This window comes from Solenopsis invicta, chromosome 15 (assembly GCF_016802725.1).
Source record: "Solenopsis invicta isolate M01_SB chromosome 15, UNIL_Sinv_3.0, whole genome shotgun sequence".
NCBI classification, from domain to species: Eukaryota; Metazoa; Arthropoda; class Insecta; order Hymenoptera; family Formicidae; genus Solenopsis; species Solenopsis invicta.
Window position 1 is genome coordinate 753,465 of NC_052678.1, and position 27,292 is coordinate 780,756.

General features: G+C 30.0%; 1 protein-coding gene across 6 annotated transcripts in view; it reads right to left on the reverse strand.

The window, feature by feature from the left end:
* Nucleotides 1-7,751: 7,751 nt before the first annotated feature.
* The window catches only part of LOC105206785 (armadillo-like helical domain-containing protein 3), a 72,440-nt gene continuing 52,899 nt past the window's right edge, over nt 7,752-27,292 (reverse strand). For 5 of the 6 annotated variants that reach the window (XM_039457706.1, XM_039457705.1, XM_039457704.1 and 2 more), the window contains 4 exons: nt 11,210-11,442; nt 11,013-11,139; nt 10,134-10,408; nt 7,752-7,997 (listed from right to left, as the gene is read on the reverse strand). In XM_039457706.1, coding sequence (XP_039313640.1) covers nt 7,905-7,997; nt 10,134-10,408; nt 11,013-11,139; nt 11,210-11,442 — 728 coding nt within the window. In that variant the 3' untranslated portion in view covers nt 7,752-7,904. Of the gene's footprint in view, nt 7,998-10,133; nt 10,409-10,963; nt 11,140-11,209; nt 11,443-27,292 lie in introns of those variants that run through there. The other variant, XM_039457708.1, reaches the window with a different exon arrangement.

The following is a 27,292-nucleotide window of genomic DNA, read 5'->3' on the forward strand; positions in this document are numbered from 1 at the left end:
AATGAAGGACATGTTGAACACATTTAAAGGCTTTCTTAGAGAAAGAAAATTAAAGTTAAGCGCAAAAAAATCAAAAATATTAGTGTTTAATAGGAAAGGCAAAGAAAGAAAGAAGTGGAAATGGGGGAAGAAAGAAATAGAGAAGGTGCAGACATTTAAATATCTAGGTTTTACGTTTAATAGGAAAGGCAATTGTAAAGAATATATTAAGGAATTGAGTAGGAAAAGAAGGTTAGCAGCAAAAAAGGTGTGAAATCTAGGGGAAAAAATGTGCAGGAACAATTTCAGAAGAAGGTGGATATTGTTTAAATACCTAGTACAGAGCGTAATGGCATATGGAGTTGAAATATGGAGATGGACAGAAAGAAAGGAACTTGACAGGATAATGTTAGACTATGTTAGATAGATTCGGGATTAAATTTTGCACCAAGGTATATAATAAAAAGGAACTAGGAATGAAAAAATTGAGAATAGGATGAGGATAAGAGCAAAGAGATACGAGGACAGGGTCAAAGCAGGAGTAGCCGGTAGAATAGCAATAAGTTGTTGGAGAGAGAAGGGGAAAGGCAGAGAGGTGGAAGGTTATGATAAGGAAAGGAAAATTATTATAATAAAAATGGTTGGAGTTTGAAAGTGATAAAGGAGTGGAATGAAGCAGAAAAAAGTTTAGAGGCAGAACTAATTAAGAAAAAACGGAATATACAAAAACAAGAGGAGGAAAGTAGAATCATAGAATCGAAGTACAATGTAAAATATAGAGAAAGAGGAGTAAAAAGTGGTATAAAAGGTCCAAGATATTTGAGGGCTGAGAATATAAATAAGATAGGTAAGGGGGCGGAGATTAGAGCACTAGTAAATTTGAGATGTGGCAACATGGAAGGAATAAATATTAGCTAAAAGACAAGAAAAAGAGGTTTGTGTTTTGTAAAAAAGGGTAGGACAGTTTGGAGCATTATATAGGTGAATGTGAAAAAGTGAAAAATAGTTTTAGTGAATTAGGTAGGGATAAAGCTAGACTTATAGAGAAATTATGGGATGATGAGCTGGGAGAAGTAAAAAGTAAAATCTTAGGAAGGGTATAAAAAGAAAGAGAAAAAGAGGTGAATAAAAGGAAGGAGAGGAAAAGAAAGGAATTGGAAAAGGAGGTGAACAGAAAGGAGAAGAGGTAGAAAAAAAAATGTAAATAGATTAGATTAAGTAATTTTGTAAAAGGATAATGTAATATAATAAGAATTAGGTTAAGGCGGCACGAAACTAGTCGGAGGTCAGTCATTAGGGTTTAAATAAAATTAAAATGTATAAAATATATAATATGTAAATAGTGAAGGAATTTGTAATATTTTAAGGTAGATATTAAAATTAGCTTTAAGATAGAGTAGGACTCAGGGATAGGAAATGTGGATAGATGAATGGTTAAGAACCTTTTGTAAACCAAGTCCCTTCCTGGCGATTGTAAAACTTGAAGTAATAAACTATACAATATAAATAATATAAATAATCTAAATAGATAAAACAAAATTATTTAAAAAATCATTAAAAATTATTTTAAAAAATCATGAAACCGAAGTGTGTCGCTTTGTGTTAAAAATGTCAGCTATGTTCTTTAAAATGAAAGCAACCGACATTTAGAAGGAACACGAATGTAGGTATTCGATCAAATACGTTGGACCAATCAAAAGTGATCCCCTCGTGTCGTGACTTTTATTAGAGGGTCTCTAATATAAAGTATGTACATATGTACTCAATACGATCTAATTGTAAAAATCATCACTGTATTCACGTAAATATTTGAAATTGTCCCATATTTTATATTAGTTTAGAAATGGTTTCTATTTTCAATCTGGCTATCAGTTTTTTTTTTATTTTGGACTCAGCAAAAAATTTGAAAAAAATCGCAAGGCTTACATAGATCATATAAGGTAGTTATCTTGTTTAAAAAACGGAGACAGAAATAAAATTTTATATCTTTAAAATCTTTAATATCTTAAAAAAAAGATATTTTTTTAATGTGTGTACGTATGTTGAAAATTATAATATCAAATACCAATGAACGTTGTATATTATGTACATTTAGTACATATTTGTAAAATATATCTGTATATTTTTGGAAATTGAATATCGGTTTCTTTTTGTTCTTTTAGTCTTTGTATTACTTATGTACAGTATAACTTTCAAGAACGTTATAACGAAATAAATTAATAATAAATATGAAATATAATAAATAAAAATTAATATTAAAGAAGTTATGTAAGATTAATGTATTAAGTGATTGTTACTGATGGATGTCAAATAGACCGAAACGTTTCGTTCCACTAAAATAAATTATATGTTATTGTAAAATAACATCTGACATTGCTCGTTTCTGGCCTTTTACAATTTATATTAACTAGAATAACACAAGCGCGCGCTTACTTAATTTCATGTTTACATATAATATAACTAAATATAAATAATAAAAATTACAAAATATAATAAAACATTTATGATTAAAAATCATAAAGTTCACGATAACGAATAACAGATTATCTTCTTGATGACAGATTACAAATAAATAAAAATAGAATATGATTTGATTTATTATTAAATGTCTATGAAATTATCATTAATAAATAAAATACATTAATATCACAGTCTTTTAATTGATATGTATAACTATTTTATGTTTTTTATATAACAAATTCTATAAAAAATTTAAAATATAAACATGTTATAATTATTTATTTTATAATTATTTAATATACAACAACGTTTGTAGTTAGTACGTGACACGAATGTATTTTTGTATTAAAAAAAAATATTATACACGAGTCATTAACAAAACCAAGACATTAGTCCAAGCACACGAGATGATCATATATTAAGAACTTTTGAATCGATCAAGTTCTACATACACTCAAACAATACCTTGGAAAAAGCTTTATGATAAAACTGTCATTACTTTTTTTATCCGTGTTCTACGGATGGAGTAATGAAAATTTTAATCCTCTGAAATTTGATTTTCTGAGATGCAATGGTATCACAGAAGTATCAGTGGCGATCATACAGTGGTTATTAAAAAAATCTTCAAACTCGTGTTCAATGGTATTCTTAACTTCTTTTGTCCTTTATTAAAAAATATTTACATTTTTAGCCGTCTTTAAATCCGTATTGTTACTTTCTTCTTCTTTATTACAATATTTTACACATTTCTTATGTTCACACTATTTATATTCAACCGGACATGGACTGAAAAAAATACGTCAGCGAGACATAGATTAAAAATCATACGTCAACCGGACATAAAAAGAAAATCATACGTCAACCGGGCATAGATTGAAAATGCCATGACGGCATTGCAATGGAGGCATTGCCTTGACGGCAATGCAATGAAGGCATTGCCATGGAGGCATTGCCATAATGGCATTACCATGAAGGACGGCATTGCCATGACAGAGTTGCCATAACGGCATTGCCATGACGACATTGTCATGAAGGCATTGCCATGAAGGCACTGCTATGGCGGCATTACCATATTTTAACCGGACATAGATTGAACATTATACGTCAACCAGACATGAATTGAAAATCACACGTCAACCGGACATAGATTGAAAAAAATACGTGAACCGGACATAGACTGAAAAAAATGCAACAACCGGACATAGAGAAATATTTTTAAAGATTTTCTTTACCCTTTTCATTTTATCCTTCCTTCTACCTTCCTTCTTATTTATACTATTTTATTCTACTCCTGTTCCTTATATTCAGTACACATATTTAAATATCTTTAATAAAAGAGACACTATTCCATTGCTATGACAGTATTGACATTGATGGCATTGCCATGACGCAATTGCCATGACGGCATTGCCATGACGCAATTGCCATGACGGCATTGCCATGACGCAATTGCCATGACGGCATTGCCATGACGCAATTGCCATGACGGCATTGCCATGACGCAATTGCCATGACGGCATTGCCATGACGTCATTGCCATGTCGGCATTGCCATGACGCCATTACCATAATGGCATTGCCATGACGATATGCCATGACGGCATTGCCATGACGCCATTGCCATGATGGCATTGCCATGACGCCATTGCCATGACGCCATTGCCATGAAGGCATTACCATATTTTAATCAAACATAGATTGAACATCATACGTCAACCAGACATGAATTGAAAATCATACGTCAACCGAACATAGATTGAAAAAAATACGTAAACCCGAAATAGACTGAAAAATGGAATAACCGCACATAGAGAAATATGTATAAAGATTTTTTTTACCCTTCTTATTTTATTTTTTTACTCTTTATCTTTTCGATTTCATTTCCATTCTAAACTCCTTCGATCCTTCCTCCTTCTTTTCTTTTTTCTTTCATACATTATTCTATTCAAAAATCTTTAACTTCCCCAACATTTTCAATTTTTTCTCCTTTTCATTTTATTGTCATTCTACAATCTCTCGATCCTTCCTTCTACCTTCCTTCCTTTTTAAACTATTTTATTCTACTCTTTTTCTTTATATTCAGTACATATATTTAAATATCTTTAATAAAATAAACACTATTCCATTGCCATGACAGCATTGCCATAATGGCATTGCCATGACGCCATTGCCATGACGGCATTGCCATGACGGTATTGCCATGAAGGCATTGCCATGAAGGCACTGCCATGGCGGCGTAACCATATTTTAACCGGACATAGATTGAATATGTAACGATGCACCTCCGCACCGTTCCCCCTGGGGCCACGAATCGCCCCCCTGTCCGGCCGAACACCCGCCGGACAGACGAACAGGCGCTACGCGCCGATAAATGCCTCATACACGCGCGTGCGAACGGCCCAGCGAACGCGCCGTTAATCATACGAACTCCGCGCGCACGCGCATTAAGCCGCACGCTCCTGGCGTTGGAGCAACAGAGAGGCATACGCACGAGCGAGAGCGCAATACCGGACCGATCTCGGAGCAGCGGGGATGCTGTATTCCGAGGAGAACCGAACTCCACTCGAACATTCCCGACTCTCCGACGGGGTATAAAAGGCGGACGATCTCGTAGAGAGATCAACTCTTTTCCGGTCCAGCCTCCGAGCCAGACCCAAAAAATCCGCGTGGTAGAGCGAACTCTGTCACCGCTGAGAGATCTCGGCGATTTCCAATCCCGCTTTCCCGGCATTCAAGAAATCCGAGCGGTAGAGCGAGCTCTGCCACCGTCAAGAGATCTCGACGATTTCGCCAGCATCCATCTCCCTCCGAGAATCCGCGGTGACGACTGCCACCAGGGGGGTGAGCGATCTTTGCCTCCATCGAGAGATCTCGAGGCAGCCGGCACCGGCGTATGAGCGGAGATTCCCTACTAAGGGAATCCCACCGAGCACCTGTCGCGAGTTCTAAGAACACCAACGCGACTTCTGAGTAGAGCGTCCCAACCCGCGCGCGCGTCGCGGATCAACGAGACCGCGACGTAAACACCGCAAGAGACGCGCCTCGGGATCAAACGGGCGTGACAGGGACAACGCTACCGTTCTCTCGCACCGACCGCGAGCCGAGTACAACACGATCGAACCAATGTAAATAAATCACCGTACTGTATATACCGCGTTTTCACTATTATTAGCTCACGACACCGTACCGCCTTGTATATACCGCGTTTCCAAACCATATATTCATGTATCGTCTGCATTCTGTTACAATAAATTCATACTCTCTTTAAACGCACTCCCGATCTCAGAGTTAATTAACCCGGCAACCTCCCTTCGAACCCTGGCTTCCCTGAGCTCATCCGCGCTCAGACAAACACAGGTTGTTACAAACATCATACGTCAACCAGACATGAATTGGAAATCATATATCAACCGGACATAGATTGGAAAAAATACGTAAACCCAACATAGACTGAAAAAAATGCAACAACCGGATATAGAGAAATATGTTTCAAGATTTTTTTACTCTTTTTATTTTATTTTTTTACTGTTTATCTTTTTGATTTCATTTCCATTCTAAAATCCTTCAATCCTTCTTTCTTCTTTTCTTCCATATGTTATTCTATTCAAAAATCTTTACATTCTCCAACATCTTCAATTTTTTTCCCTGTCATTTTATTTTCGTTCTACAATCCCTCGATTCTTCCTTCTACCTTCCTTACTTTTTATATTATTTTTATTCTACTTCTTTTCTTTATATTGAGTATACGTATTTAAATATCTTTAATAAAATAGACACTATTCTATTGCCGTGACAGCATTGCCATGACGGCATTGCCATGGCAATGTCTTGTAAAGTTGAAAGATCCGCAATTTAAAATACAAAAATCTATATGACATTTCAGACTTTTTGCATGATATTGTCTATTTGTTTTATTCACGATTGAATTCATCTTTTACATATTCAACTTGAAAATTATTTAAGCGTAAAATAAAAAAAAATTGTGAAATTAGAACTTGAAACGAACAGCATTGTATTTTACTATTTTGCATGATGAAAATTAGTATCAACAGGAACCAGCAATAAAAGATTATAGGAACATTGCCTCAATCTTATATTAACATTATTTATAATAACATTGTTTTGTACCACCGTAAAACCCCCAAAAAACGGTGAACGTAAAACTTGAAACGAACGGTATTGTACCTCAACATTTAACATTTATGATTAAATATGAAAGTTAGTATCCTATGAACTTATCATTAAAATGTTATAGAAACATTCCATCAAGCTTATATTAAAACATTGTTTTGTAATATTGCATAGGATTGCAAAAGATTTGTACAATATTACTGCAAGCTTGCGGTAACGGTGAAAAGTCCACAAATTGAAGCATAAAAATCTAAATGACATTTCAAACTATTTTGAATGAGATTGTCATGCAAACTCACAATAATAATGTTTATACACAAAAGATCATTTTAATAACAATAATGTAATAAGTGTTAAAGAAAAACGCTATCTGAAAATAAAGTACAACACAAAGTATCAATTCTTTCTAAAGATAATTTTTGTAAGAGAAAAAATTAAAAAATTTAAAAAAATTTACTAAAATTGATAATATTCTATTAAAGTAATTTTTATTTTTTAAAACAAAATAACAAATATCACATGATATTTACCCACTGTTCCTTTATTTAATAATTTTCAAATTACTACCTTCTCCAACTTCTTAAATTCCTTTCTCCTTTCTGTATTAGTACCCTTTCAAAACTCTTCTTCCTTCTATTACTAATTTATTTTTATACTTTTTCTAATCCAACCTCACAATAATAATGTTTATACGCAAAAGAACATTTTAACAACAATAATGTAATAAATGTTAAACAAAATCCCTATCTGAAAATAAAGTACAACACAAAGTATCAATTCTTTCTAAAGATAATTTTTACAACCATAAATAAAGACGTTTAATAAAACTTATCTGAAACAATCATGAAATCGTCCAAAGAAAAGGAAAAATCTTTAGACGCAGGAAACAGAACCAATACAATAAATAAATTTGTAATAATTAATTTGATAATGTAATAATATTACACTATTAACTTCTTTATGACTACTGATCTCTTCATGTAACAGTTATTATGTCTATAACTGTCAACACGATCTCCGCTATGACAGCCGTTCACGAAGTTAGCACAACGATAGAACCAATCAGCACTTCGGAAAAGCGACAACAATAAATTTGATAATTCGAGAATCGATGCAATACATTTTTTCAGAAAGGATATTAAAGCATTAGGAGGATTGATAATAGAAAAAAAATAAGAATGATAAAGAGAAACTCAAGGTATATATTTCCGTAATGATATGTCTAACTTTTTTGACTAATTTATAAGAAAAACTATGGATATACGTAAGAGAAGGATATGTTATAACAGAATAGTCACAATATTGAAAATATATTGCAATGTACACACTTTTACATTATGACATATTTGAAAGCTCTTCCAATATAGTTTGTGTATCTAAAGTATTAAGGTCTATCGAAGCCCGTGTATCCACTATTACTCCAGTCACCTAAAAATATTAATATTCAAAATATCATTTAATTAGAATTTTGATATAATATAAAGTACATAAATTAATACAAAAAAATGAAAGAACTCACAAAAATTAATAGAATTAAAAGAAGGGCTAATAAGAGTCAAGACGCTGATGTTGGTGCGTATATTTCTGAGTTTAATCAATATAAATTCAAGGACCCTGTTTCGGGTTATCTTCAGCAAAAAAAGTCGAAATCAAAAAGCCTCCACTTCACATGGCGTGGTCCTAGTTCTTAACGAGTCACAATCGGGTCATCATCCGAGTGAAATTGAAATTCTAAAGGGTGACCAACTAATAATATATAACACTACAATGATCAATTAGCTAAAATGTTAAATAATATTTTCAAAAACTTACCATGTGAAAAAAGGAGCGGATACATATTGAACGCATAAAACATGAATAAATATAAAATTAACATTATAAGTAAGGTGAAATGACAATCATTGTAACAGCGTCAAGACGATACATCTCGCCTGTGTCACAGTCAAGGCGATACTGCTCTCCGTTCGTGAGCAGTGTCGGCGGTGAGATCAAACAATTGAAAATACATATACAAATATTAAGTCAAACCGTTATAATCTGTCGAGGATACAAGTGTAAACATGGCGTAAATATTCAGTGTCCGCTTGTCTATTTAGCCAATTGTTTTGGCACTTTATATGTAGCATTTCCGAAATCAGACGCTTCCCCCAGAAAGGTTCTTTATCCAATATTATAACGTTATCTCAATCGAAGTCGTGGTCGCTATTTATCCTGTGTTCCGTAATAACAAAATCGGTGTTCGAATTCCATCTTATGTGGTTCTTGTGTTCAGAAATTCTCGTTTTAAGTTGTCTACGTGTTTGTCCCACATACAAAATGTCAGAATCTTTACATGAAATTTTGTAAACCACGTTTTTTTGAGATAAGTCAGGAAACATATCCTTATGTGCTTTAATTATTGTAGTCCCCAGTTTATTAAGATTGAGAAACGAGATTCTGGAATTGAGATCTTTACTAATATTTTTGAATTTTTGCAAGATGAAGTGAATGTAAAGGATAGTAAACCATCTTTTATTTGTCGTACTGTCAATCAATGTTTCAGTGTTGAAATGCATTGCATCTCGTTTATATCTTTTAAAGAAAAGCATCCATTTCGATAGAGTACAATTGGACACAAACCACTCACAGCGCTTGAATAGAAGAAAATTACTAGACATCAGCCGCTGTAATTGGCTGTGTCCAATTGTTCTGTGTCCAAATGGATGCTTCCTTTTTTAAACAGGAAATCCAGTCTTGTGTTGATAGTGTTGAAAACTAAGTTCAGACGGTAGTCATTATCCAGGAGAATAATTCTAACCTCGATGATCAATCTCAAATTTTCACGTTGAAAAATCGGATGTACAATAAAATCGCCCTGTCCACCATGCCCATAATTGTACCTATTTTTTATGAGAAAGGGTGTTGCGATAAAAAGTTAAGGTATCTTCCAGAGAATGTGGGTTTGTGATACCAATTAAACTCTATATGTGTGTGTCTTTTTATCAAGGTTACATCAAGAAAATTTAGTGTGTCACCATCCATTTCCAATGTAAATTGTAACCTAGGATGGAAAGAGTTAAAAATGTTTAGGATCATATCCTCAGAATGTCGTGGTATGGATATAGTTGTCATCGACATATCTTACCTGAAAGGAGGGCACAAAGCGTTTTGACGCCGTTACAATAATTTTCATTTCACCTTGCTTATAATGTTAATTTTATATTTATTCACATTTTGTGCGTTCAATATGTAGCCGCTCCTTGCTTCACATGCTAAGTTTTTGAAAATATTATTTAACATCTTAGCTAATTAGTCATTGTAGTTTTATATATTATTAGTTGGTCACCCTTTAGAATTTCAATTTCACTAAGATGACCACCCAATTGTGACTCGTTAAGAACTAAAACCACGCTATTTGAAATAGAGGCTTTTTGATTTCAACTTGCTGAAGATGACTGAAAACAGGATCAAAACGTCCTTAAATTTATATGGAATAAACTCAGAAATAGACGCATCAACATCAGCGTCTTGACTCTCATTAGCCCCTCTTTTAATTCTATAAATTAATACATTTTATTTAATTACCATTTCCTCAAAAAATGCGGTATGATTAGGCTTTTCCGAATATCTCTCGTACTGATCCAGATTATCCTGCAGTTTTAAAGCGAGACTATCATAATTCTGTATTATAATAGCTAGAATTTGTTGCTCTGTCGGCGTCGATAAACTTTCTTTCGCTAGCCACGCAGCTATCTTTGGTGGAAAATGATTTACAATGTCTCTCACATTAACGAGAGAATTCGTTAATTTGAGCGCGTGTTCCTTGTATTCATACGATTCACTAGTTGAATACCTGAGTGCTGGAAGATTGTTAAATATTCTCGTTATAAAGTATTATTACAATATCTATTTACGATGGAAAATTTTGGCCGTAAATTGAACAGTAATTCGATAAATCGTAAGTCGAATAACAATTTAACATTAAATACATTAAACAGTTATTATTTTATGTAAATAAAATGTTTTGTGCAAAAAATAATTATTTTATTACCAAAAACGATTATACATCCCTATTTAAAAAATGACAAAACAAAAACCTTTTCAAGATTCTATTTTTTAATATAATATTTACTATTATATTAATATTTTGCGTAAACACAGATTGACAAGTGATTAAAAAACAATACTATCTTTTTTTTATTGTTAGAAATAATAACTCTTAATATAATGTTTAGCGTTCTAATTTAATATTTAATTTTTTTTATATAAAATTAATTAAAGTCGCTGGTTAACGAGTGTTTAATCAGCTCCATAATCTACTAGTTTACTTCAAGTTAATAACTTCAAGTTAATATAGTTATTCAGTCATAAGTCCCAAAATTCATAAGTTGAGGTAATCGTAAGTAAGGGAATACCTGTATTTCATTTGTAGCGCTTAAAAAATTCCTATTATTAGCTGCTTACCCATGGCATTTAGATTGGTGAAGATAAGTCTCATACGAATAATTTCATAAAATAATTCATCATAACTATTGGGAGACGATAGGAATGTATCAGCATACGTAATAAAAAAGTTTAAGATGTTCACCACCTGTCAAAAAGCATTTAAAATATTATTTCGTTCGATCTTGTATGACGCAATCTCTCAAGTGTTTCATTACCTGAATAGCTAACGGAAATATGTTCATTTTCTTAATAAGATGGCTTTCGTGCGTTGTTAAAAATTTAAGCAAATTGATTAATGCTGTCCAGAGATCCCGCCACTGATAACCAAGCCTGACGCGACACCTCTTCTGATAACATAGCAATCTTTGTAGAACGCCGATACATTGATGATACAATTCAAGTGGAAATTTCTTCATCATATGCGATGTTACGAATTCAACAAGCAAGTCTACGAAACAATACAGATAACAATTCTTTTAGGTAAAAAATGAATAGTTAAAACTTATTTTTTAATTTGTTATAACGAGAAATAAATAAGTTAATGCTTTTTTAAAACTAACAAGGAAACACAGGAAAGTGTCCGCCTCAGGTTAAAACGAGTTTTTAATATGTTGTAGTACAAATAAAAATAAGGGACACGTATTTTTTTATACGTGCCCATACGCACTTTAAGGGGGTGAAACACCCCTTTGAAGAAAATCAATTTTTTTCTTTCGAAGCGTATGCCGTCGAAACTATAAGAGATAGAAAAAAATGTTTTAAATAAAAGTTGAATGGCTCAAAGAGTAATTTATAACAGCGGAAAAAAAAATTTTTTTTTTTTTAATTCTTTTTAATACTTCCTCCCACCATTTACTTATTTTTTTTTAATTTTTATTTTTTTTTATAAGCAAAATAAAGCTTATTTTATTACGAATTCAACGGTATATGATAAAGTTACGATACAACATTCCCATTTTCCAAAAATAATTAAAAGTCTCTATACGCACGGTACGCGCACCCGTCCGCACTCTGCGCTACGGAAGTGACTCCCTCCGATTTCGACGTGCCTTTAATATGTTGTACAGATTAAAATAAGGGACACGTATTTTTTACACGTGTCTTAATACACTTTTAAGGGTGAAACATCCCTTTGAAGAAAATCGGGTTTTTTCTTTTGAAGCGTGTATCGTCGAAACTATAAGAGATAAAGAAAAATGTTCTCAATGAAAGTTGAATGCATGTTTTTTTCGCATAAGATGACAAAAACATTTAGAGGACAGTCTGTGTCTAACATGAAAACGCAGACATTGAAAAAAACATTTACTACAAAATAAAACGACACTATACTAAAGAATTACGGTGTTGTAAGACATTAATTTCTTGTTTAGAAAATAATATGTAATTAATATAAGTTAAACATTTATTTACTGGTCTACATGATTCAACTAGAATATTTGTTTTCTTCAACATTTTATAAATAAGGAGACTTGGATTACAAAAAATTATTACTCACACATTCCATACCTTCACTATCTAACGCCAGCTCATCAACTAACAACAAGAGAACTAACATAAAACTAATTAAAAAATTTGTTAAAAATTTCATTTTTTATACTGCATTTATACAATTCAATTAATGTGTTTATTAAATTCGATTAGTGTAGAAATATGCATAACCACGCTACTGGCGCGTGCACTTTGGGTCATTTCCTTACATACGTAACTCTTGAATCTATACATGTCAATACTGCCGAGACGTAAACATTCTATTTCAAGATAGGAAATTTTGTTCTCTTGTTGAACATTTAGTTCTCTTGTTGTTAGTTGATGAGCTGGCGTTAGATAATGAAGGTATGGAATATGTGAGTAATAATTTTTTGTAATCCAAGTCTCCTTATTTATAAAATGTTGAAGAGAACAAATATTCTAGTTGAATCATGTAGACCAGTAAATAAATGTTTAACTTATATTAATTACATATTATTTTCTAAACAAGAAATTAATGTCTTACAACACCGTAATTCTTTAGTGTAATGTCATTTTATTTTGTAGTAAATGTTTTTCTCAATGTCTGCGTTTTCATGTTAGACACAGACTGTCCTCGAAATGTTTTTGTCATCTTATGCGAGAAAAACATGCATTCAACTTTCATTGAGAACATTTTTCTTTATCTCTTATAGTTTCGACGATACACGCTTCGAAAGAAAAAACCCGATTTTCTTCAAAAAGGTGTTTTACCCTTAAAAGTGTATTAGGACACGTGTAAAAAATACGTGTTCCTTATTTTAATCTGTACAACATATTAAAGGCACGTCGAAATCGAAGGGAGTCATTTCCGTAGCGCACGAACGCGCGGACGGGTGCGCGTACCGTGCGTATAAAGAGATTTTTAATTATTTTTGGAAAATGGGAATGTTGTATCGTAACTTTATCATATACGTTGAATTCGTAGAAAAATAAGCTTTATTTTGTTTATAAAAAAAATAAAAATTAAAAAAAAAATAGGTAAGTGGTGGGGGAAAGTATCAAAAAGAATTTTAAAAAAATTTTTTTTTTCGCTGTTATAAATTACTCTTCGAGCCATTCAACTTTTATTTAAAACATTTTTTTCTATCTCTTATAGTTTCGACGGCATACGCTTCGAAAGAAAAAAACCGATTTTCTTCAAAGGGGTGTTTCACCCCCTTAAAGTGCGTATGGGCACGTATAAAAAAATACGTGTCTCTTATTTTTATCTGTACTACAACATATTAAAAACTCGTTTTAATCTGAGGCGGACACTTCCCTGTGTTTCCTTGTAAGTTAAAGTTAATGGCTTATAAAATTAATTTACATAAAAAATTGTATAAAACACTACCTCACAAAGAAACTAGCGGAAGTGTCCGACTCAGATTAAAACAAGCTTTTAGTAGTAGTACAGATAAAAATAAGGGACATTTTTTTATACGAGCCCTAACGCACTTTTAAGGGTGAAACACCTCTTCGAAAAAAATCAGTTTTTTTCTTTTAAAGTGTGTATCGTCGAAACTATAAGAGATAGAAAAAAATGTTCTAACTGAAATATAAATGGCTCAAAGAATACTTTATAACAGTGATAAAAAAATTTTTTTTTAATTTTTTTAATACTTTTCCCCATCACTTACCTATTTTTTTCAAAATTTTTATTTCTTTTTATAAGCAAAATAAAACTTATTTTAAACGAAAAATATTGCAAAGGCTAATGAGAGTCAGCGCTGTTATCAATACGCACAAGAAAATTGTACATTAAATTGTATTTAAAAGCTTATATTATTACGAATTTAATCGTATATGACAAAGTTATAATGCGACTTTTCCATTTTCCAAAAATAACACCAGTTTCCATGGTTTTGTTGTTTGAATAAACTTTATTATTTTCGATGTATTTTTGCGCGCTGAACACGAATCCGGTAAGCAAATTGTTCCATCACGTCAGATTTCTAAGAAAAGTTATGTTAAAGGTGTCAAAAACTACGTTTTTCAACATATTCGTGATTTTTTTAGTAGCAAAGTAAATTTTTTTCTACTTCCGTTTATGCCATCTGAAAGTGTCAACTTTTACCTTTAAAATAGACTTTTTTAACGCTGTACGTTTTTTTTCACCGAGTAAATCTCTGTATAATCACACCACAACCAACATTTCACTGGCCGACGTTGTTTCCATTGTTTGAATAAAACTTACCATTTCCCATGTATTTTTGACCGTTGAACATAAATCTGGTAAGCGAATTGCTCTATCACGTCAGATTTTTGAGAAAAGTGTGATTAAACTTGTGAGGTAAAAATGATCATTTTTGACACTTTTAACTTCACTTTTCTCAAAAATCTGACGTTATATAGCAATTTGCTTACCAGATTCGTGTTCAGCAGATCAAAATAATGGAAAATAGTAACTTTTATGCAAACAATGGAAACTACCAGGTCAGTGAAATGTTGGTTGTGGTGTGACTATACAGAGATTAACTCGGTAAAAGAAAAAAGTACGGCGTTAACAAAAATCTATATTAAAGGTAAAAGATACTTTAAGATGGCGTAAACAAAAGTACATAAAAAATTACTTTGGTAGGAAAAAAATGACAAATATGTCAAAAAATTTCATTTTTGACACTTTAACCTCACTTTTTTCAAAAATCTGATGTGATCTGAAGCAATTCGCTTACCAAATTCAGCGTGCAAAAATACATAGGAAATGGTAACTTTTATTCAAACAATGGAAACCAAGTCGGCCAGTGAAATGTTGATTGTAGTGTGACTATACAGAGATTAACTCGGTACGTTAAAAAAAATCTACTTTAAAGGAAAAAGTTAACATTTTAAGATGACATAAATGGAAGTACATAAAAAGTATACTTTAGTAGGAAAAAATAACAAATATATTTAAAAAAATGTCATTTTTGACACTTTAATTTGACTTTTCTCAAAAATCTGACGTGATAGAGCAATTTGCTTTCCAAATTCGTGTTTAACGCGCAAAAATACATGAGAAATAGTAACTTTTATTTAAACAATGGGAAAACGCGCAAAAATACATCGGAAATAATAAAGTTTATTCAAACAACAGAAAAGAAGTCTAAAAACGGAAGCCTATGTAATTAAAAATCATCCCATAACTAATGGTACGCGCACCCATCCGTGTACTATAGAAGTATTCCCTTTGGATTTTGACAAGCGTTTAATACGTTGTAGTATAGATCAAAATAAGGGACACGTATTTTTTTATACGTGCCCTAATGCATTTTGAAACATTTTGAAGAAAATCAGTTTGTTTCTTTCGACGCGTGTATCGTCAAAACTATAGAAAATAGAGAAAAATGTTCTATTTGAAAGTTAAATAGCTTGAAGAGTACTTTATCAGAGTAATAAATTTTTTTTTATTTTTGTTACATTTTTCCCTACCACTTACCTATTTTTTTTCAAAATTTTTATTTTTTTTATAAGTAAAATAAAGCTTATTTTATTATAAATTCAATGGTATATAACAAAGTTATAATGCGATCTTTCCATTTTCCAAAAATAATTAAAAACCATTCCATAACGCATAGTATGCCTACCCATTCGTACGTTCAATATTACTTCACAATAAAACGGATTTGTCTTATATAGCGTTGACAACACAAAAGAGGATTGAAGACAAATCATTACAATACAATAAATGTTGAAATAAGAATTTTATAATACTAATAATAATAATAATAATAATAATAATAATAATAATAATAATAGTAATAATAGTTATAATAAAGTAATAGTGACTTCTTTTAAACCGTTAAAATTTATAAAATTTTTTTTATAATATGTCAGTATGTACGGAAAACAAATTATGAGAAGAAATTATTATTTATTCATTATTTGTTTTTAATTGCAAATATTTCTTTTGGTTACTTCAAAATAAAATGACACCACACTAAAGAATAACAACAATTACGGTGTTGTAAGACATTAATTTTTTGTGTACAAAATAATAAATATAATTAATATAAGTTAAACATTTATTTACTGGTCTACATGATTCGATTAGAACATTTGTTCTCTACAGCCTTTTACAGACAAAGAGATTTGGTTTACAAAAAATTATTACTCACACATTCCATACCTTTACTATCTAATGCCAGCTCATCAACTAACAAAAGAACTAACATAAAACTAATTTAGAAATTAGTTAGAAATTTCACCTTTTATACTGCATTTATACAATTCAATTTATGTGTTTATTATATACAAAATTTGATTAGTGTAAAAATATGCATAACGACGCCACTTGACGCATGCACTTTGGATCATCTCTTATCTTGAAGTTTAATTTTTACGTCTCGGCAGTATTAACCTTAATATGTATACATTTAAACAGGGACCCAAAATAAAATTTTGGTCCGGTTACGGTTACGATCAGAAATTATTTTCAATTTTCGATTTCGGTTTTGGTTGCGGTCTTGTTACTAATAACGGTAACGGTAACCGTTTCGATTTCTGTCTTTTTCGGTTATGGTTACGGTTAGAGATGTACAATTACCTTTTATAAAATTTAAAATGTATAAAAATGATAATGTATAAAAATAATAGAAGTATAAATATCATACTATAAAAAATTCCTGTTTATTAGAAATACTTTTTTAATATAAAAATGTTTAAAAATCATTGGAGGTTCCGGGTCTTACAAAATCTTTCTTTTTTTTGTTTTTGATTTACTAAATTCTCAGCAACTTGCTGCATTAATAGTCGTTTTTTTGGTATTAATGGTTCCCTATAAGATAACATATTAATCTCAGTCAAATTATTATAATAAAAGCAAAGAAGTAAAAAAGTAACCCTCCGTAGACACCCTGTTATATCGCTATTTATCGTTAACCTATTAGTAAATATCTACGGTCTTAAAAGTTCAATTAAAATTGTCAAACTTTTTCAGTGCTCTAAAAAAGCCGGAAAAATTGAAATATAATTTCAGGTTTAAAAATTTAGTTTTAATATTACAAAGATCTTATTCTTTCATATCTATTTTATGTTCACAAATTGAAAGAAAGATTAATCTTTAAAATCAACTGCATATTTATGGAGCGTTAAAAATATTAAAAAAAAGAAATAAAATATAGATGCCGTGTATCTTTTTCTCTTATTCTTATTTTGCAGAGAGAGAAGTCTATACAGCATGCGCTTTTTCTCCTTTTTTACCTAATCTCCAGTATAATTTTTAACAGCATTTTTAAAAATTTAACCAAAAAAACCGGAAAAATATTTTTGGTCAGGTTACGGTCCATTAACCAATATTTCGGTTTCGATCATACTAAAATAACAGTTATGATCCGGTTATTGATTTCGATCTGGTCGGAGTCCTGCAATTAAGGGTTATGTAAATGTCGCAACATAACTTTGTCATATACCATTGAATTCGTAATAAAATAAGCTTTATTTTGCCTATAAAAAAAAATAAAAATTTAAAAAAAAATAGGCAGATGGTGGGGAAAAGTATGAAAAAATTTTTTTTTAATTTTTTAACACTGTTATAAAGTACTCTTCGAGCCATTTAACTTTCAATTAAAACATTTTTTTCTATCTCTTATAGTTTCGATGATACACGCTTCGAAAGAAAAAACTAATTTTCTTCAAAAAAGCGTTTCACCCTTAAAAGTGCATTAGAGCACGTATAAAAAAATACGTGTCCCTTATTTTTATCTGTACAACATATTAGGGACATCGAGAGAGTCATCCATAGCGCACAAACGCGCGGAAGAGTGCGTGTATCATGTGTATAAAGAGGTTTTTAATTATTTTTGAAAAATGGGAATGTCGCATCGTAACTTTATTATGTACCGTTGAATTCATAATAAAATAAGCTTTATTTTGCTTTAAAAAAATAAAAATTTTGAAAAAATAGATAAGTGGTAGAAAAAAGTATTAAAAAAATTTTTTTTTTATTTTTTTCCGCTGTTATAAAGTACTCTTCGAGTTATTCAACTTTCATTTAAAACATTTTTCTCTATCTCTTATAGTTTCAACGATATACGCTTCAAATAAAAAACCGATTTTCTTCGAAGAGTGTATTTCACCCCCTAAAAGTACGCATGAGCACGTATAAAAAAATTCGCGTCCCTTATTTTTATCTGTACTCCAACATATTAAAAACTTGTTTTAATCTGAGGCGGACACTTCCGTTAATTTCCTTTTCAGTTAAAAGTTGCATTAAGTTAAAAATTATGTTCCGAAAAACATTACATATATTTATATTAAATTAAAATGTATTTTTTTAAAGTTATATTAGCTTAAATAATAAAATAATTACAATAAGGATTGTCAAATAAATTTAATATTTATTTTTAAATTAAGTTTATATAAAATATCAAAAAAGTCAAAAATATCAAAAATTTATTTTTGTGTATTAAATGTACTTTTTTACATAGATAAATTTTTAACTCGGGGAAAAAAATTAATATGTTAAAAATTGTATTTAAAAATAATTGAAATTAAACATTAACTTCTTCAAAATTAATTAAGGCTGTGATCCGAAATTCATTACGAGTTCTGAAAATCTATAGTTCACGTCATAATATAAATTTTCAGTGCTGTGAGTAAATAACAGATTTTAAGTTAATTATTTATATGTTCTTTATAAATCTCTTCTGGTCTTCAAAAATCTACACTTCTACAAAAATAAACGTACCAACTTTGTTCTGATGTTAAAGATTTAAAGATAAAAGATAGTACTGTCATAAAAATCAATACGCTTGTAAACTGTATCTCTTCATCTATATACCCCATTAAATAGAATAAAAGTAAAAAATACACATATTTTGCGCAAAAATTAAGATTTCTTTCTGGGGTTATTTTAAAGGTCAACGTAAGGATTGTACAAAAAAAATTACTACATAATTTCAAGATGACAGATTCAATATAGCGAATTAGTGCTAAATTTTGTTATATAAATATAAAAAGTGATATGTATAAGTTTTGGAAATCGCTGATGACAAATGTGTAGCAGTGTCCTTAGAATATAGAGTGTAGTCATATAACCTTGTTATATGGCCATGTAAATTTTTTTAATTGGTCAATAAAACAATGCTCTAAAAATGACGTCACTACCTTGGCAAAAATATTTCTCTGTTGTTTCTATTCTATTTCTCTGCAAAAACAATTTGTGAAAAAATATCAGAGATATTTGTCCGTAAACTATACTAGCAGAGAAATTTATGAAAAATTGCAGACAAAATTGTAGAGAAAATACAAACAAATTTGCAGACAATATCGTAGAGAAAATAGAAGAAATATTTCGAAGCAAATTTTTTTGTGAAATCTCTCTGCAAAGAAATTGAAGAGAAAAAAAGGATAAAACTATAGAAAAAACTCTGACAAATTTTTAAAGAATTTGCAAAGAATACTGCTAAAAAATTACTCTGTAAGACCTATCTACAAACAATTTTAGAAAAAACTAAAAATAAATTTTTAGCATAATAACAAGAAATAAGCAGAGAAATTTTAAGATAATTTGAAGAGAAATTTTTCTAAATTTTTTCTGTAAAATATATTAATATGAAATTGTTGCTGATAAGGAAATCTGTGTCTCGATCTCTTTCAATATTATATATTATCTAGCTTTATGTGAATAAAATCTATAAGTGATTATTGAAGAACATGGTGCTCAATTATGTATACGGTCTCAAATGTAGCATTCATTTGATTATTTATCTCATTGTAATTAAGTTACGCGCAATTTTACAATTACAATTTTTACTCACAATCAGTAATTATAAAAACCTACAAACTTGAAGATCTTTTAACACTCTACATAGTTGCTTATACCTTTTTATTTAATCCTGACGTATTTGCAAATCACCCTGGAGGTATCTGTTTATTAATTGCATTAAAAATAAATCGAGTAAATAGAAAGTTAATTTAATGTTCGTATATTTCTCACAAATTGTAGTCAATTTTACATTGCTTTTGCTATTAAAAAAACTTGTCCAAATTGAGCTCAATTTTAGAAGGTTACACAAGTTTGATTTGTATAAATTTTTTACAGATGCGTTATACTAAATAAATGTAGTTGAATTCATAAATGCGGAGTTGCAAAAATACTTAATTTTCAAAATACTCGAATTTTATTTTTTCAGCTTAATTAACGTTTTCTAGAATGAAGAATGTTTTATATGTTTCATATTATATTAAGAAATTGTAAAATGTTGATAAAGTACTATTATGATAAAGAGAAAACCAAAAAAATTAAAAAATTGATTTTGTTAACTTTTATTATATTATCAGCATTTAAATAATACAAGGAAGTAGAATCTCGGACATTTTTAATTATCTATTGCTTTATTAATAACTTTTATACAAAAATTACTTTTTAATTTCAAAAAGTTCTCATCTGGAGCTATTGCACAAAAACCAGTCTTACTGATTACTAATATTTTTATAATTGTTGTAATGAACATTTTCATAAAGTCACACATCTCGGTACTTCTTGAAATATAAGTTTTACCGTTCATTATTATTATATTACACGGCCTTAGCAAACTTTCGAGTGTAATCGCGTGTATTCTTCCGAACTCATCATGCCATACTTTTATATGGGTATATAGTTATTTTAACCCTTAAACACACTGATCCTGTAAAATACGTAAATACATTTTTGGGTCTGGGAGACTTTTTCAACTTTGAGAAGTTATAACTTTGGTTCCAATCAACATTTTTCAACAATCTTTTTTTTCACATGAAAGTTCAGAATCTCAGAAATGTGACTGCATAATTGGCATTGTCGAAAAATGATTTATTGTTATATTATAAAAGAAAAACCATGAAGCAAAAATTAGAAATTGTTGAAAAATCCACTTTTTGTTTAAAAAATCATATCTCCGTAACAAAAAACTTTTAAGGACTTTCAAATACAGCATTTTAAAGCTAAAGAATCATACTTTCAAAAAAAAAATTATAGTATTGTCATTCCTTTTAAAAAGTATAATTATATAATAAGAAGAATATAAGGTATTTTTAGGTATCTAAAAATCCACTTTTTTTTAAAAATCATATCTTTGCAATAAAAACTTTTTAAAGACTTTATAATACGGCGTTTTAAAGCTAAAGAATCATACTTTCAAAAAAAAAAAAAAATTATGTCACTGCCATTTCTATCTCATGTAAAATATACTCATGTAACAAGGCAAATATGAGGTATTTTTGATAAACTCAAGGTGCCTAAAATTGAAAATTAATAAAGTTAAAGTTGTTTGATGTGCCGTTTTAGACATTCCCTTACGAAAATAAACTATTGGAAAGCCAATAATCACTATTGACTTACAATAGTAATTATTCCTTCTCTAATAGTTATTATGTATCATCCAATAATTGGATTATTCGCAATAATCATTTCCTAATAGTTTTTGAATGAGTGATTATTGATTTCATAATGAAATTATTTGCAATAATTATTCCCCAATAGTTCTTTTATGGAATGATTATTGATTTCATAATCAGGTTATTTGCAACAACCACTGTTCAATAGTTTTTAACTGTAGTGATTATTAATTCCAAATCAGATTGTTTGCAATAATCATTCCTCAATAGTTCTCTTATAAAATGATTATCGATTCCATTAATCAGATTATTTTCAATAATCACCAGCACACTACTTGTACTAATAGTTAATATATAAATGATTATTAGTCGACTATCCACAATAAACCCAATAAAAACTGGATCGTTTTATATACGAGTACGTTTATTAAACGCAAGTATGGTATAAAATAGGTATAGGTATAGGTATATGGCAGATATGTATATAAGTAAAACGGTTTTTATACGTTAGTGCAATATACATTTATAATATCGTTCTTATTACATATACAGGGTGATTCAGAACGACCCATGTGTCCCTGTAAAGACGTGTTCTTGAATAAATTCTAAGACAATTTTTCCTGTACGAAAATTTTGTCCAACGCTTACTTTTTGAATAATAAGAGGATAAAGTTAGCGAATCACGGGCCGTGTACACATGGTAGACAAAGGCGGCGGAACTCACCGTCCGACACGGGTAAGCGCCCGCGTCGGTCGGTGAGTTGCGCCGCCTTTGTCTACCATGTGTACACGGCCCGTGATTCGCTAACTTTATCCTCTTATTATTCAAAAAGTAAGCGTTGGACAAAATTTTCGTACAGGAAAAATCGTCTCAGAATTTATTCAAGAACACGTCTTTACAGGGACACATGGGTCGTTCTGAATCACCCTGTATATAATACGGAACGTATTTTATACGTTGAAAAATGGTTTATAAAATGCCAGAATTGTATTTACGTTTATAACACGTATAGAAATACTATCAAATACTATCATATACTAATTAAATAAACGTTTTTTAAATACGTTTATAATTTGTAAAAGTTGTCCCTTTAAATAACGTATCAAAAATAGGATTTAATATCCAGGTATGATATACTTTTTAAATATGTTAATAAAAGTTTAAGCGTAAATTATATTTATACGTTTTCGTTGCAGCAATATTTAAATGAATAATAAACGTATTTTATACCACATTCGGTATAGCTAATTAAAGGTTTATTGAAAACATATATTATTCATGAAATGAAAAACATTTATAAATCATTTCGGAAATACCAAATACGATTAAAATTCAAGAAATTCAATTATTAATAATTATTACGTAAAAACATATTACAGTGCTCTCAAAAATTGAGCAATTTGCTTTGGTTTTGACTCTCAAAGCTTTTCGCTAGTCTTCGCGCCTTCGCGGTTTGCGCGGCTAGGTGGTCATGCAGCGGGGGATCTTCTCGTGAGTCGAGTGCGGCCACAGGCGTTATATCTAGGCGCCACCGCGATCGTATTTCCAAATCGTACTTCAGTGAAACTTTTGGGAACTGATTGTTGTAACCTCGAGACAAATATTCGCTTTTTTTTCAAATGTGACGCGTATGTGGAACGCTGTTCCACATAAAATTTTATATTTTTACAAGTAAATAACAATTTGTATTGTTATTAAATCTTGTACATAAATGTTTAATTCAGATTTAATCTTTATTAATCCTTTTGAACAAAAAAAAAGAAATATTTTTTGAAAACTATAATTTATTATGTTTAAATTACTGATTTATCAATACGTATTTTATACGATTATATAATCGTAGTGACTATTGGGCTCAAATAATTTTTCAATAGTTCTGTGTAATAGTTCGTCCCAATAATCCGCGAAAAAATTATAACAAATGATCCAATAATTTTATTAATAGCTTTATTAATAGTTATAATAGTCCATTTCCGTAAGGGTTCTGCTGATTAGGAATGCAGAGAAACTGAAGAGAAAAGTAATATTGCCATTTCTCTGTAATTTCTATTAATTTTTCTACAATTTTATTACATATTTGTCTGCAATTTCTACGCAAAGCGGCCCAATTTTAGGACTTACAGCAGAAAAATATGCAGAAAAATTGTATATAAATTTGCGTAGAAACAACAGAAAAATATTTTTACCAGGGCAATCACATAGTATAGAAATCGTATATGTTCCGCTTAAGTGCTATCGTGTCACCCTTGCGTCGCCCCCTCGCCTAGCCATTTTAGATGCGTGGCCAGATTTGATCTTCTAGGAACACTAATCTGCAGTTATAACTTCAAAATTTAAAATAACGGATCAATAAAAATTCAACATAGAGGATCAGAATGCTAAATTTTATTGAATTTGAATAAAACGTTCGATCAGAAAGCGGTTGTGCAAAAGTGATGGATACGTCTGACTTATTTTAGTAATACTATCGGTATTGCACAACTGTAACTGCAACTGAAATTGCTGCCTTTGCTAGATAAAGTGAGGTAGATGTACCCAAGCTGCATGGCGTCATTCTCACATAATTTCGCCATCTTAAAGCTCATTCCAGTATGTATATGTTACGATTAATTTGAATAGATGGTTATTATATATAATTATCGGTCAATATGAATAATTTCCAATTTGTTCGGTCCATATGATTAATAGAAGAAAATTAATCAAATTTACCGGTTATTATATATCATTCCCAATGCTAAATTTAGTTATTTTAATAAATCATCTTGTTTTATTTTCCCAGCAGTCTTATACCTTTTTCTACCAACGCAGATTAATTTTAATGTTAGTTTAACATACTCTTCATCTTTTTCCAATTTTTAGAACTAAAGAAAGATAAAAAGTAAGTTATACTAAGATTAAAGTTAATCTACGTCGATAGAAACAGGCATTAGAGTGTTTTCAAACAACGGAACACAGTTAAACAATATTCCACATGGAATTTTCCACGCAAAGTAAGGTCTACTACCCCCGCTTCCGCCCCTGCTTACGGGACAAAACAAGGTCTGCAATTGTACTGTTCTATGGATTTACAGCTTTTTAAAAATAAAAACTTTGTAAAAATTAGAAAAGGCCAAGTAGTTATACAGATTAGAAAACACAAGAGTCGACGCGTTGAATAATTAATAGTGATTAATAGTAGAGAAGAAGAGGATAATATAGCACCCATTTTTATTTTATTGAACAACTTTGTTTATTATTAATATTTTCTATTGAAACTTGAACGATTGCATTCGTCAGAGTGTTGTTTAACAAACTCAAAGTAATAAAATATTTATTATTTAGGACGTGATTTATAAAAATCTAATGCACTGCATAATCGGTGGAAGAAAAAAAGTGATTGTAATATAGCTATCCATAAAAATAATTTTAAAAACTTACAAGAAAACCTTCGGAAGTGTCCGCCTCAAATTTAAACAAGCTTTTAATATGTTGTAATACAGATAAAAATAAGAGACACGTATTTTTTTATACGTGCCCAATCTCACTTTTAGGGGGTGAAAACCCCTTTAGAGAAAATCAGTTTTTTTCTTTCAAAGCGTATATCGTCGAAATTATAAAACAGAAATAAATGTTCTAAATGAAAGTTGAATTGCTCGAAGAGTATGTTATAACAGAAAAAAAAACAAATTTTTTTTAAATACTTTTCCTCATCGCTTACTTATTTTTTTCAAAATTTTTATTTTTTTTATAAGCAAAATAAAGCTTATTTTATTACAAATTCAACGGTATATGATAAAGTTATGATGCGACATTTCCATTTTCCAAAAATAATTAATCACCCCATAATGCATGATACGCGCACCGTGTATTATGGAAGTGTCCCCCTTTGATTTTGACCAGCGTTTAATACGTTGTAGTACAAATCAAAATAAGGGACACGTATTTTTCTATACGTGCCCTAATGCACTTTTAAGAGTAAAATACCTTTTAAAAAAATCGGTATTTTTTTTCGAAGCGTGTATTGTAGAAACTATAAAGAATAGAGAAAAATGTTCTAACTGAAAATTAAATGGCTTGAAAAATACTTTATAACAGTGTTTTAAAAAATTTTTTTTAATTTTTTTTACATTTTTCTCCACCACTTACTTATTTTTTTTTAATTTTAATTTTTTTTTATAAGCAAAATAAGGCTTATTTTATTATAAATTCAATGATATATGACAAAGTTATGATGCAACCTTCCCATTTTCCAAAAATAATTAAAAACTTCTTTAGAAGCATATGGTACGTACGCTCACGCATCATAGTTCGCTCGTATTTTTTCGTAATAGGAGACGGCAAAAACATTTCAAAAACAGTCTGCGTAAATATCATAAAATTACACACATCGAGAAAAACATTTATGTAACACTTGAATGTAGGTATACATATTAAGGTCAACACTGCCGAGACGTAAAAATTATATTTTAATATAAAAAATGATACAAAGTGTACACGCCAAGTGGCGTCGTTATGTATATTTCTATACTAATCAAAGTTTGTATATATAATAAACACATAAATTGAATTGTATAAATACAGTATAAAAGGTGAAATTTCTAACTAATTTTTAAATTAGTTTTATGTTAGTTCGCTTGTTAGTTGATGAGCTGGCATTAGATAGTAAAGATATGGAATGTGTGAGTAATAATTTTTTGTAAACCAAGTCTCCTTATCTGTAAAAAGCTGTAGAGAACAAATGTTCTAGTCAAATCATGTAGACCAGTAAATAAATGTTTAACTTATATTAATTATATTGATTATTTTGTACACAAAAAATTAATGTCTTACAACACCGTAATTGTTGTTATTCTTCAGTGTGGTGTCATTTTATTTTGAAGTAACCAGAAAAGAAACATTTGCAATTAAAAACAAATAATGAATAAATAATAATTTCTTTACTCATAATGTTTTCCGTACATACTGTGACATATTATCAAAAAAATTTGACAAATTTTAGTGGTTTAAAAGAAGTCACTATTATTTTATTATAACTATTATTATTATTATCATTATCATTATCATTATCATTATCATTATCATTATCATTATCATTATCATTATCATTATCATTATCATTATCATTATCATTATCATTATCATTATCATTATCATTATCATTATCATTATCATTATCATTATCATTATCATTATCATTATCATTATCATTATCATTATCATTATCATTATCATTATCATTATCATTATCATTATCATTATCATTATCATTATCATTATCATTATCATTATTATTATTATTATTATTATTAGTATTATAAAACTCTTATTTCAACATTTATTGTATTGTATTGATTTATCTTCAATGCTCTTTCGCGTAGTCAACGCTATATAAGACAAATCCGTTTTATTGTAAAGTAATATCGAACGTACAAATGGGTGGGCGTACCATGCGTTATGGAGTGGTTTTTAATTATTTTTGGAAAATAGAAAGGTCGCATTATAATTTTGTCATATACCATTGAATTTATAATAAAATAAG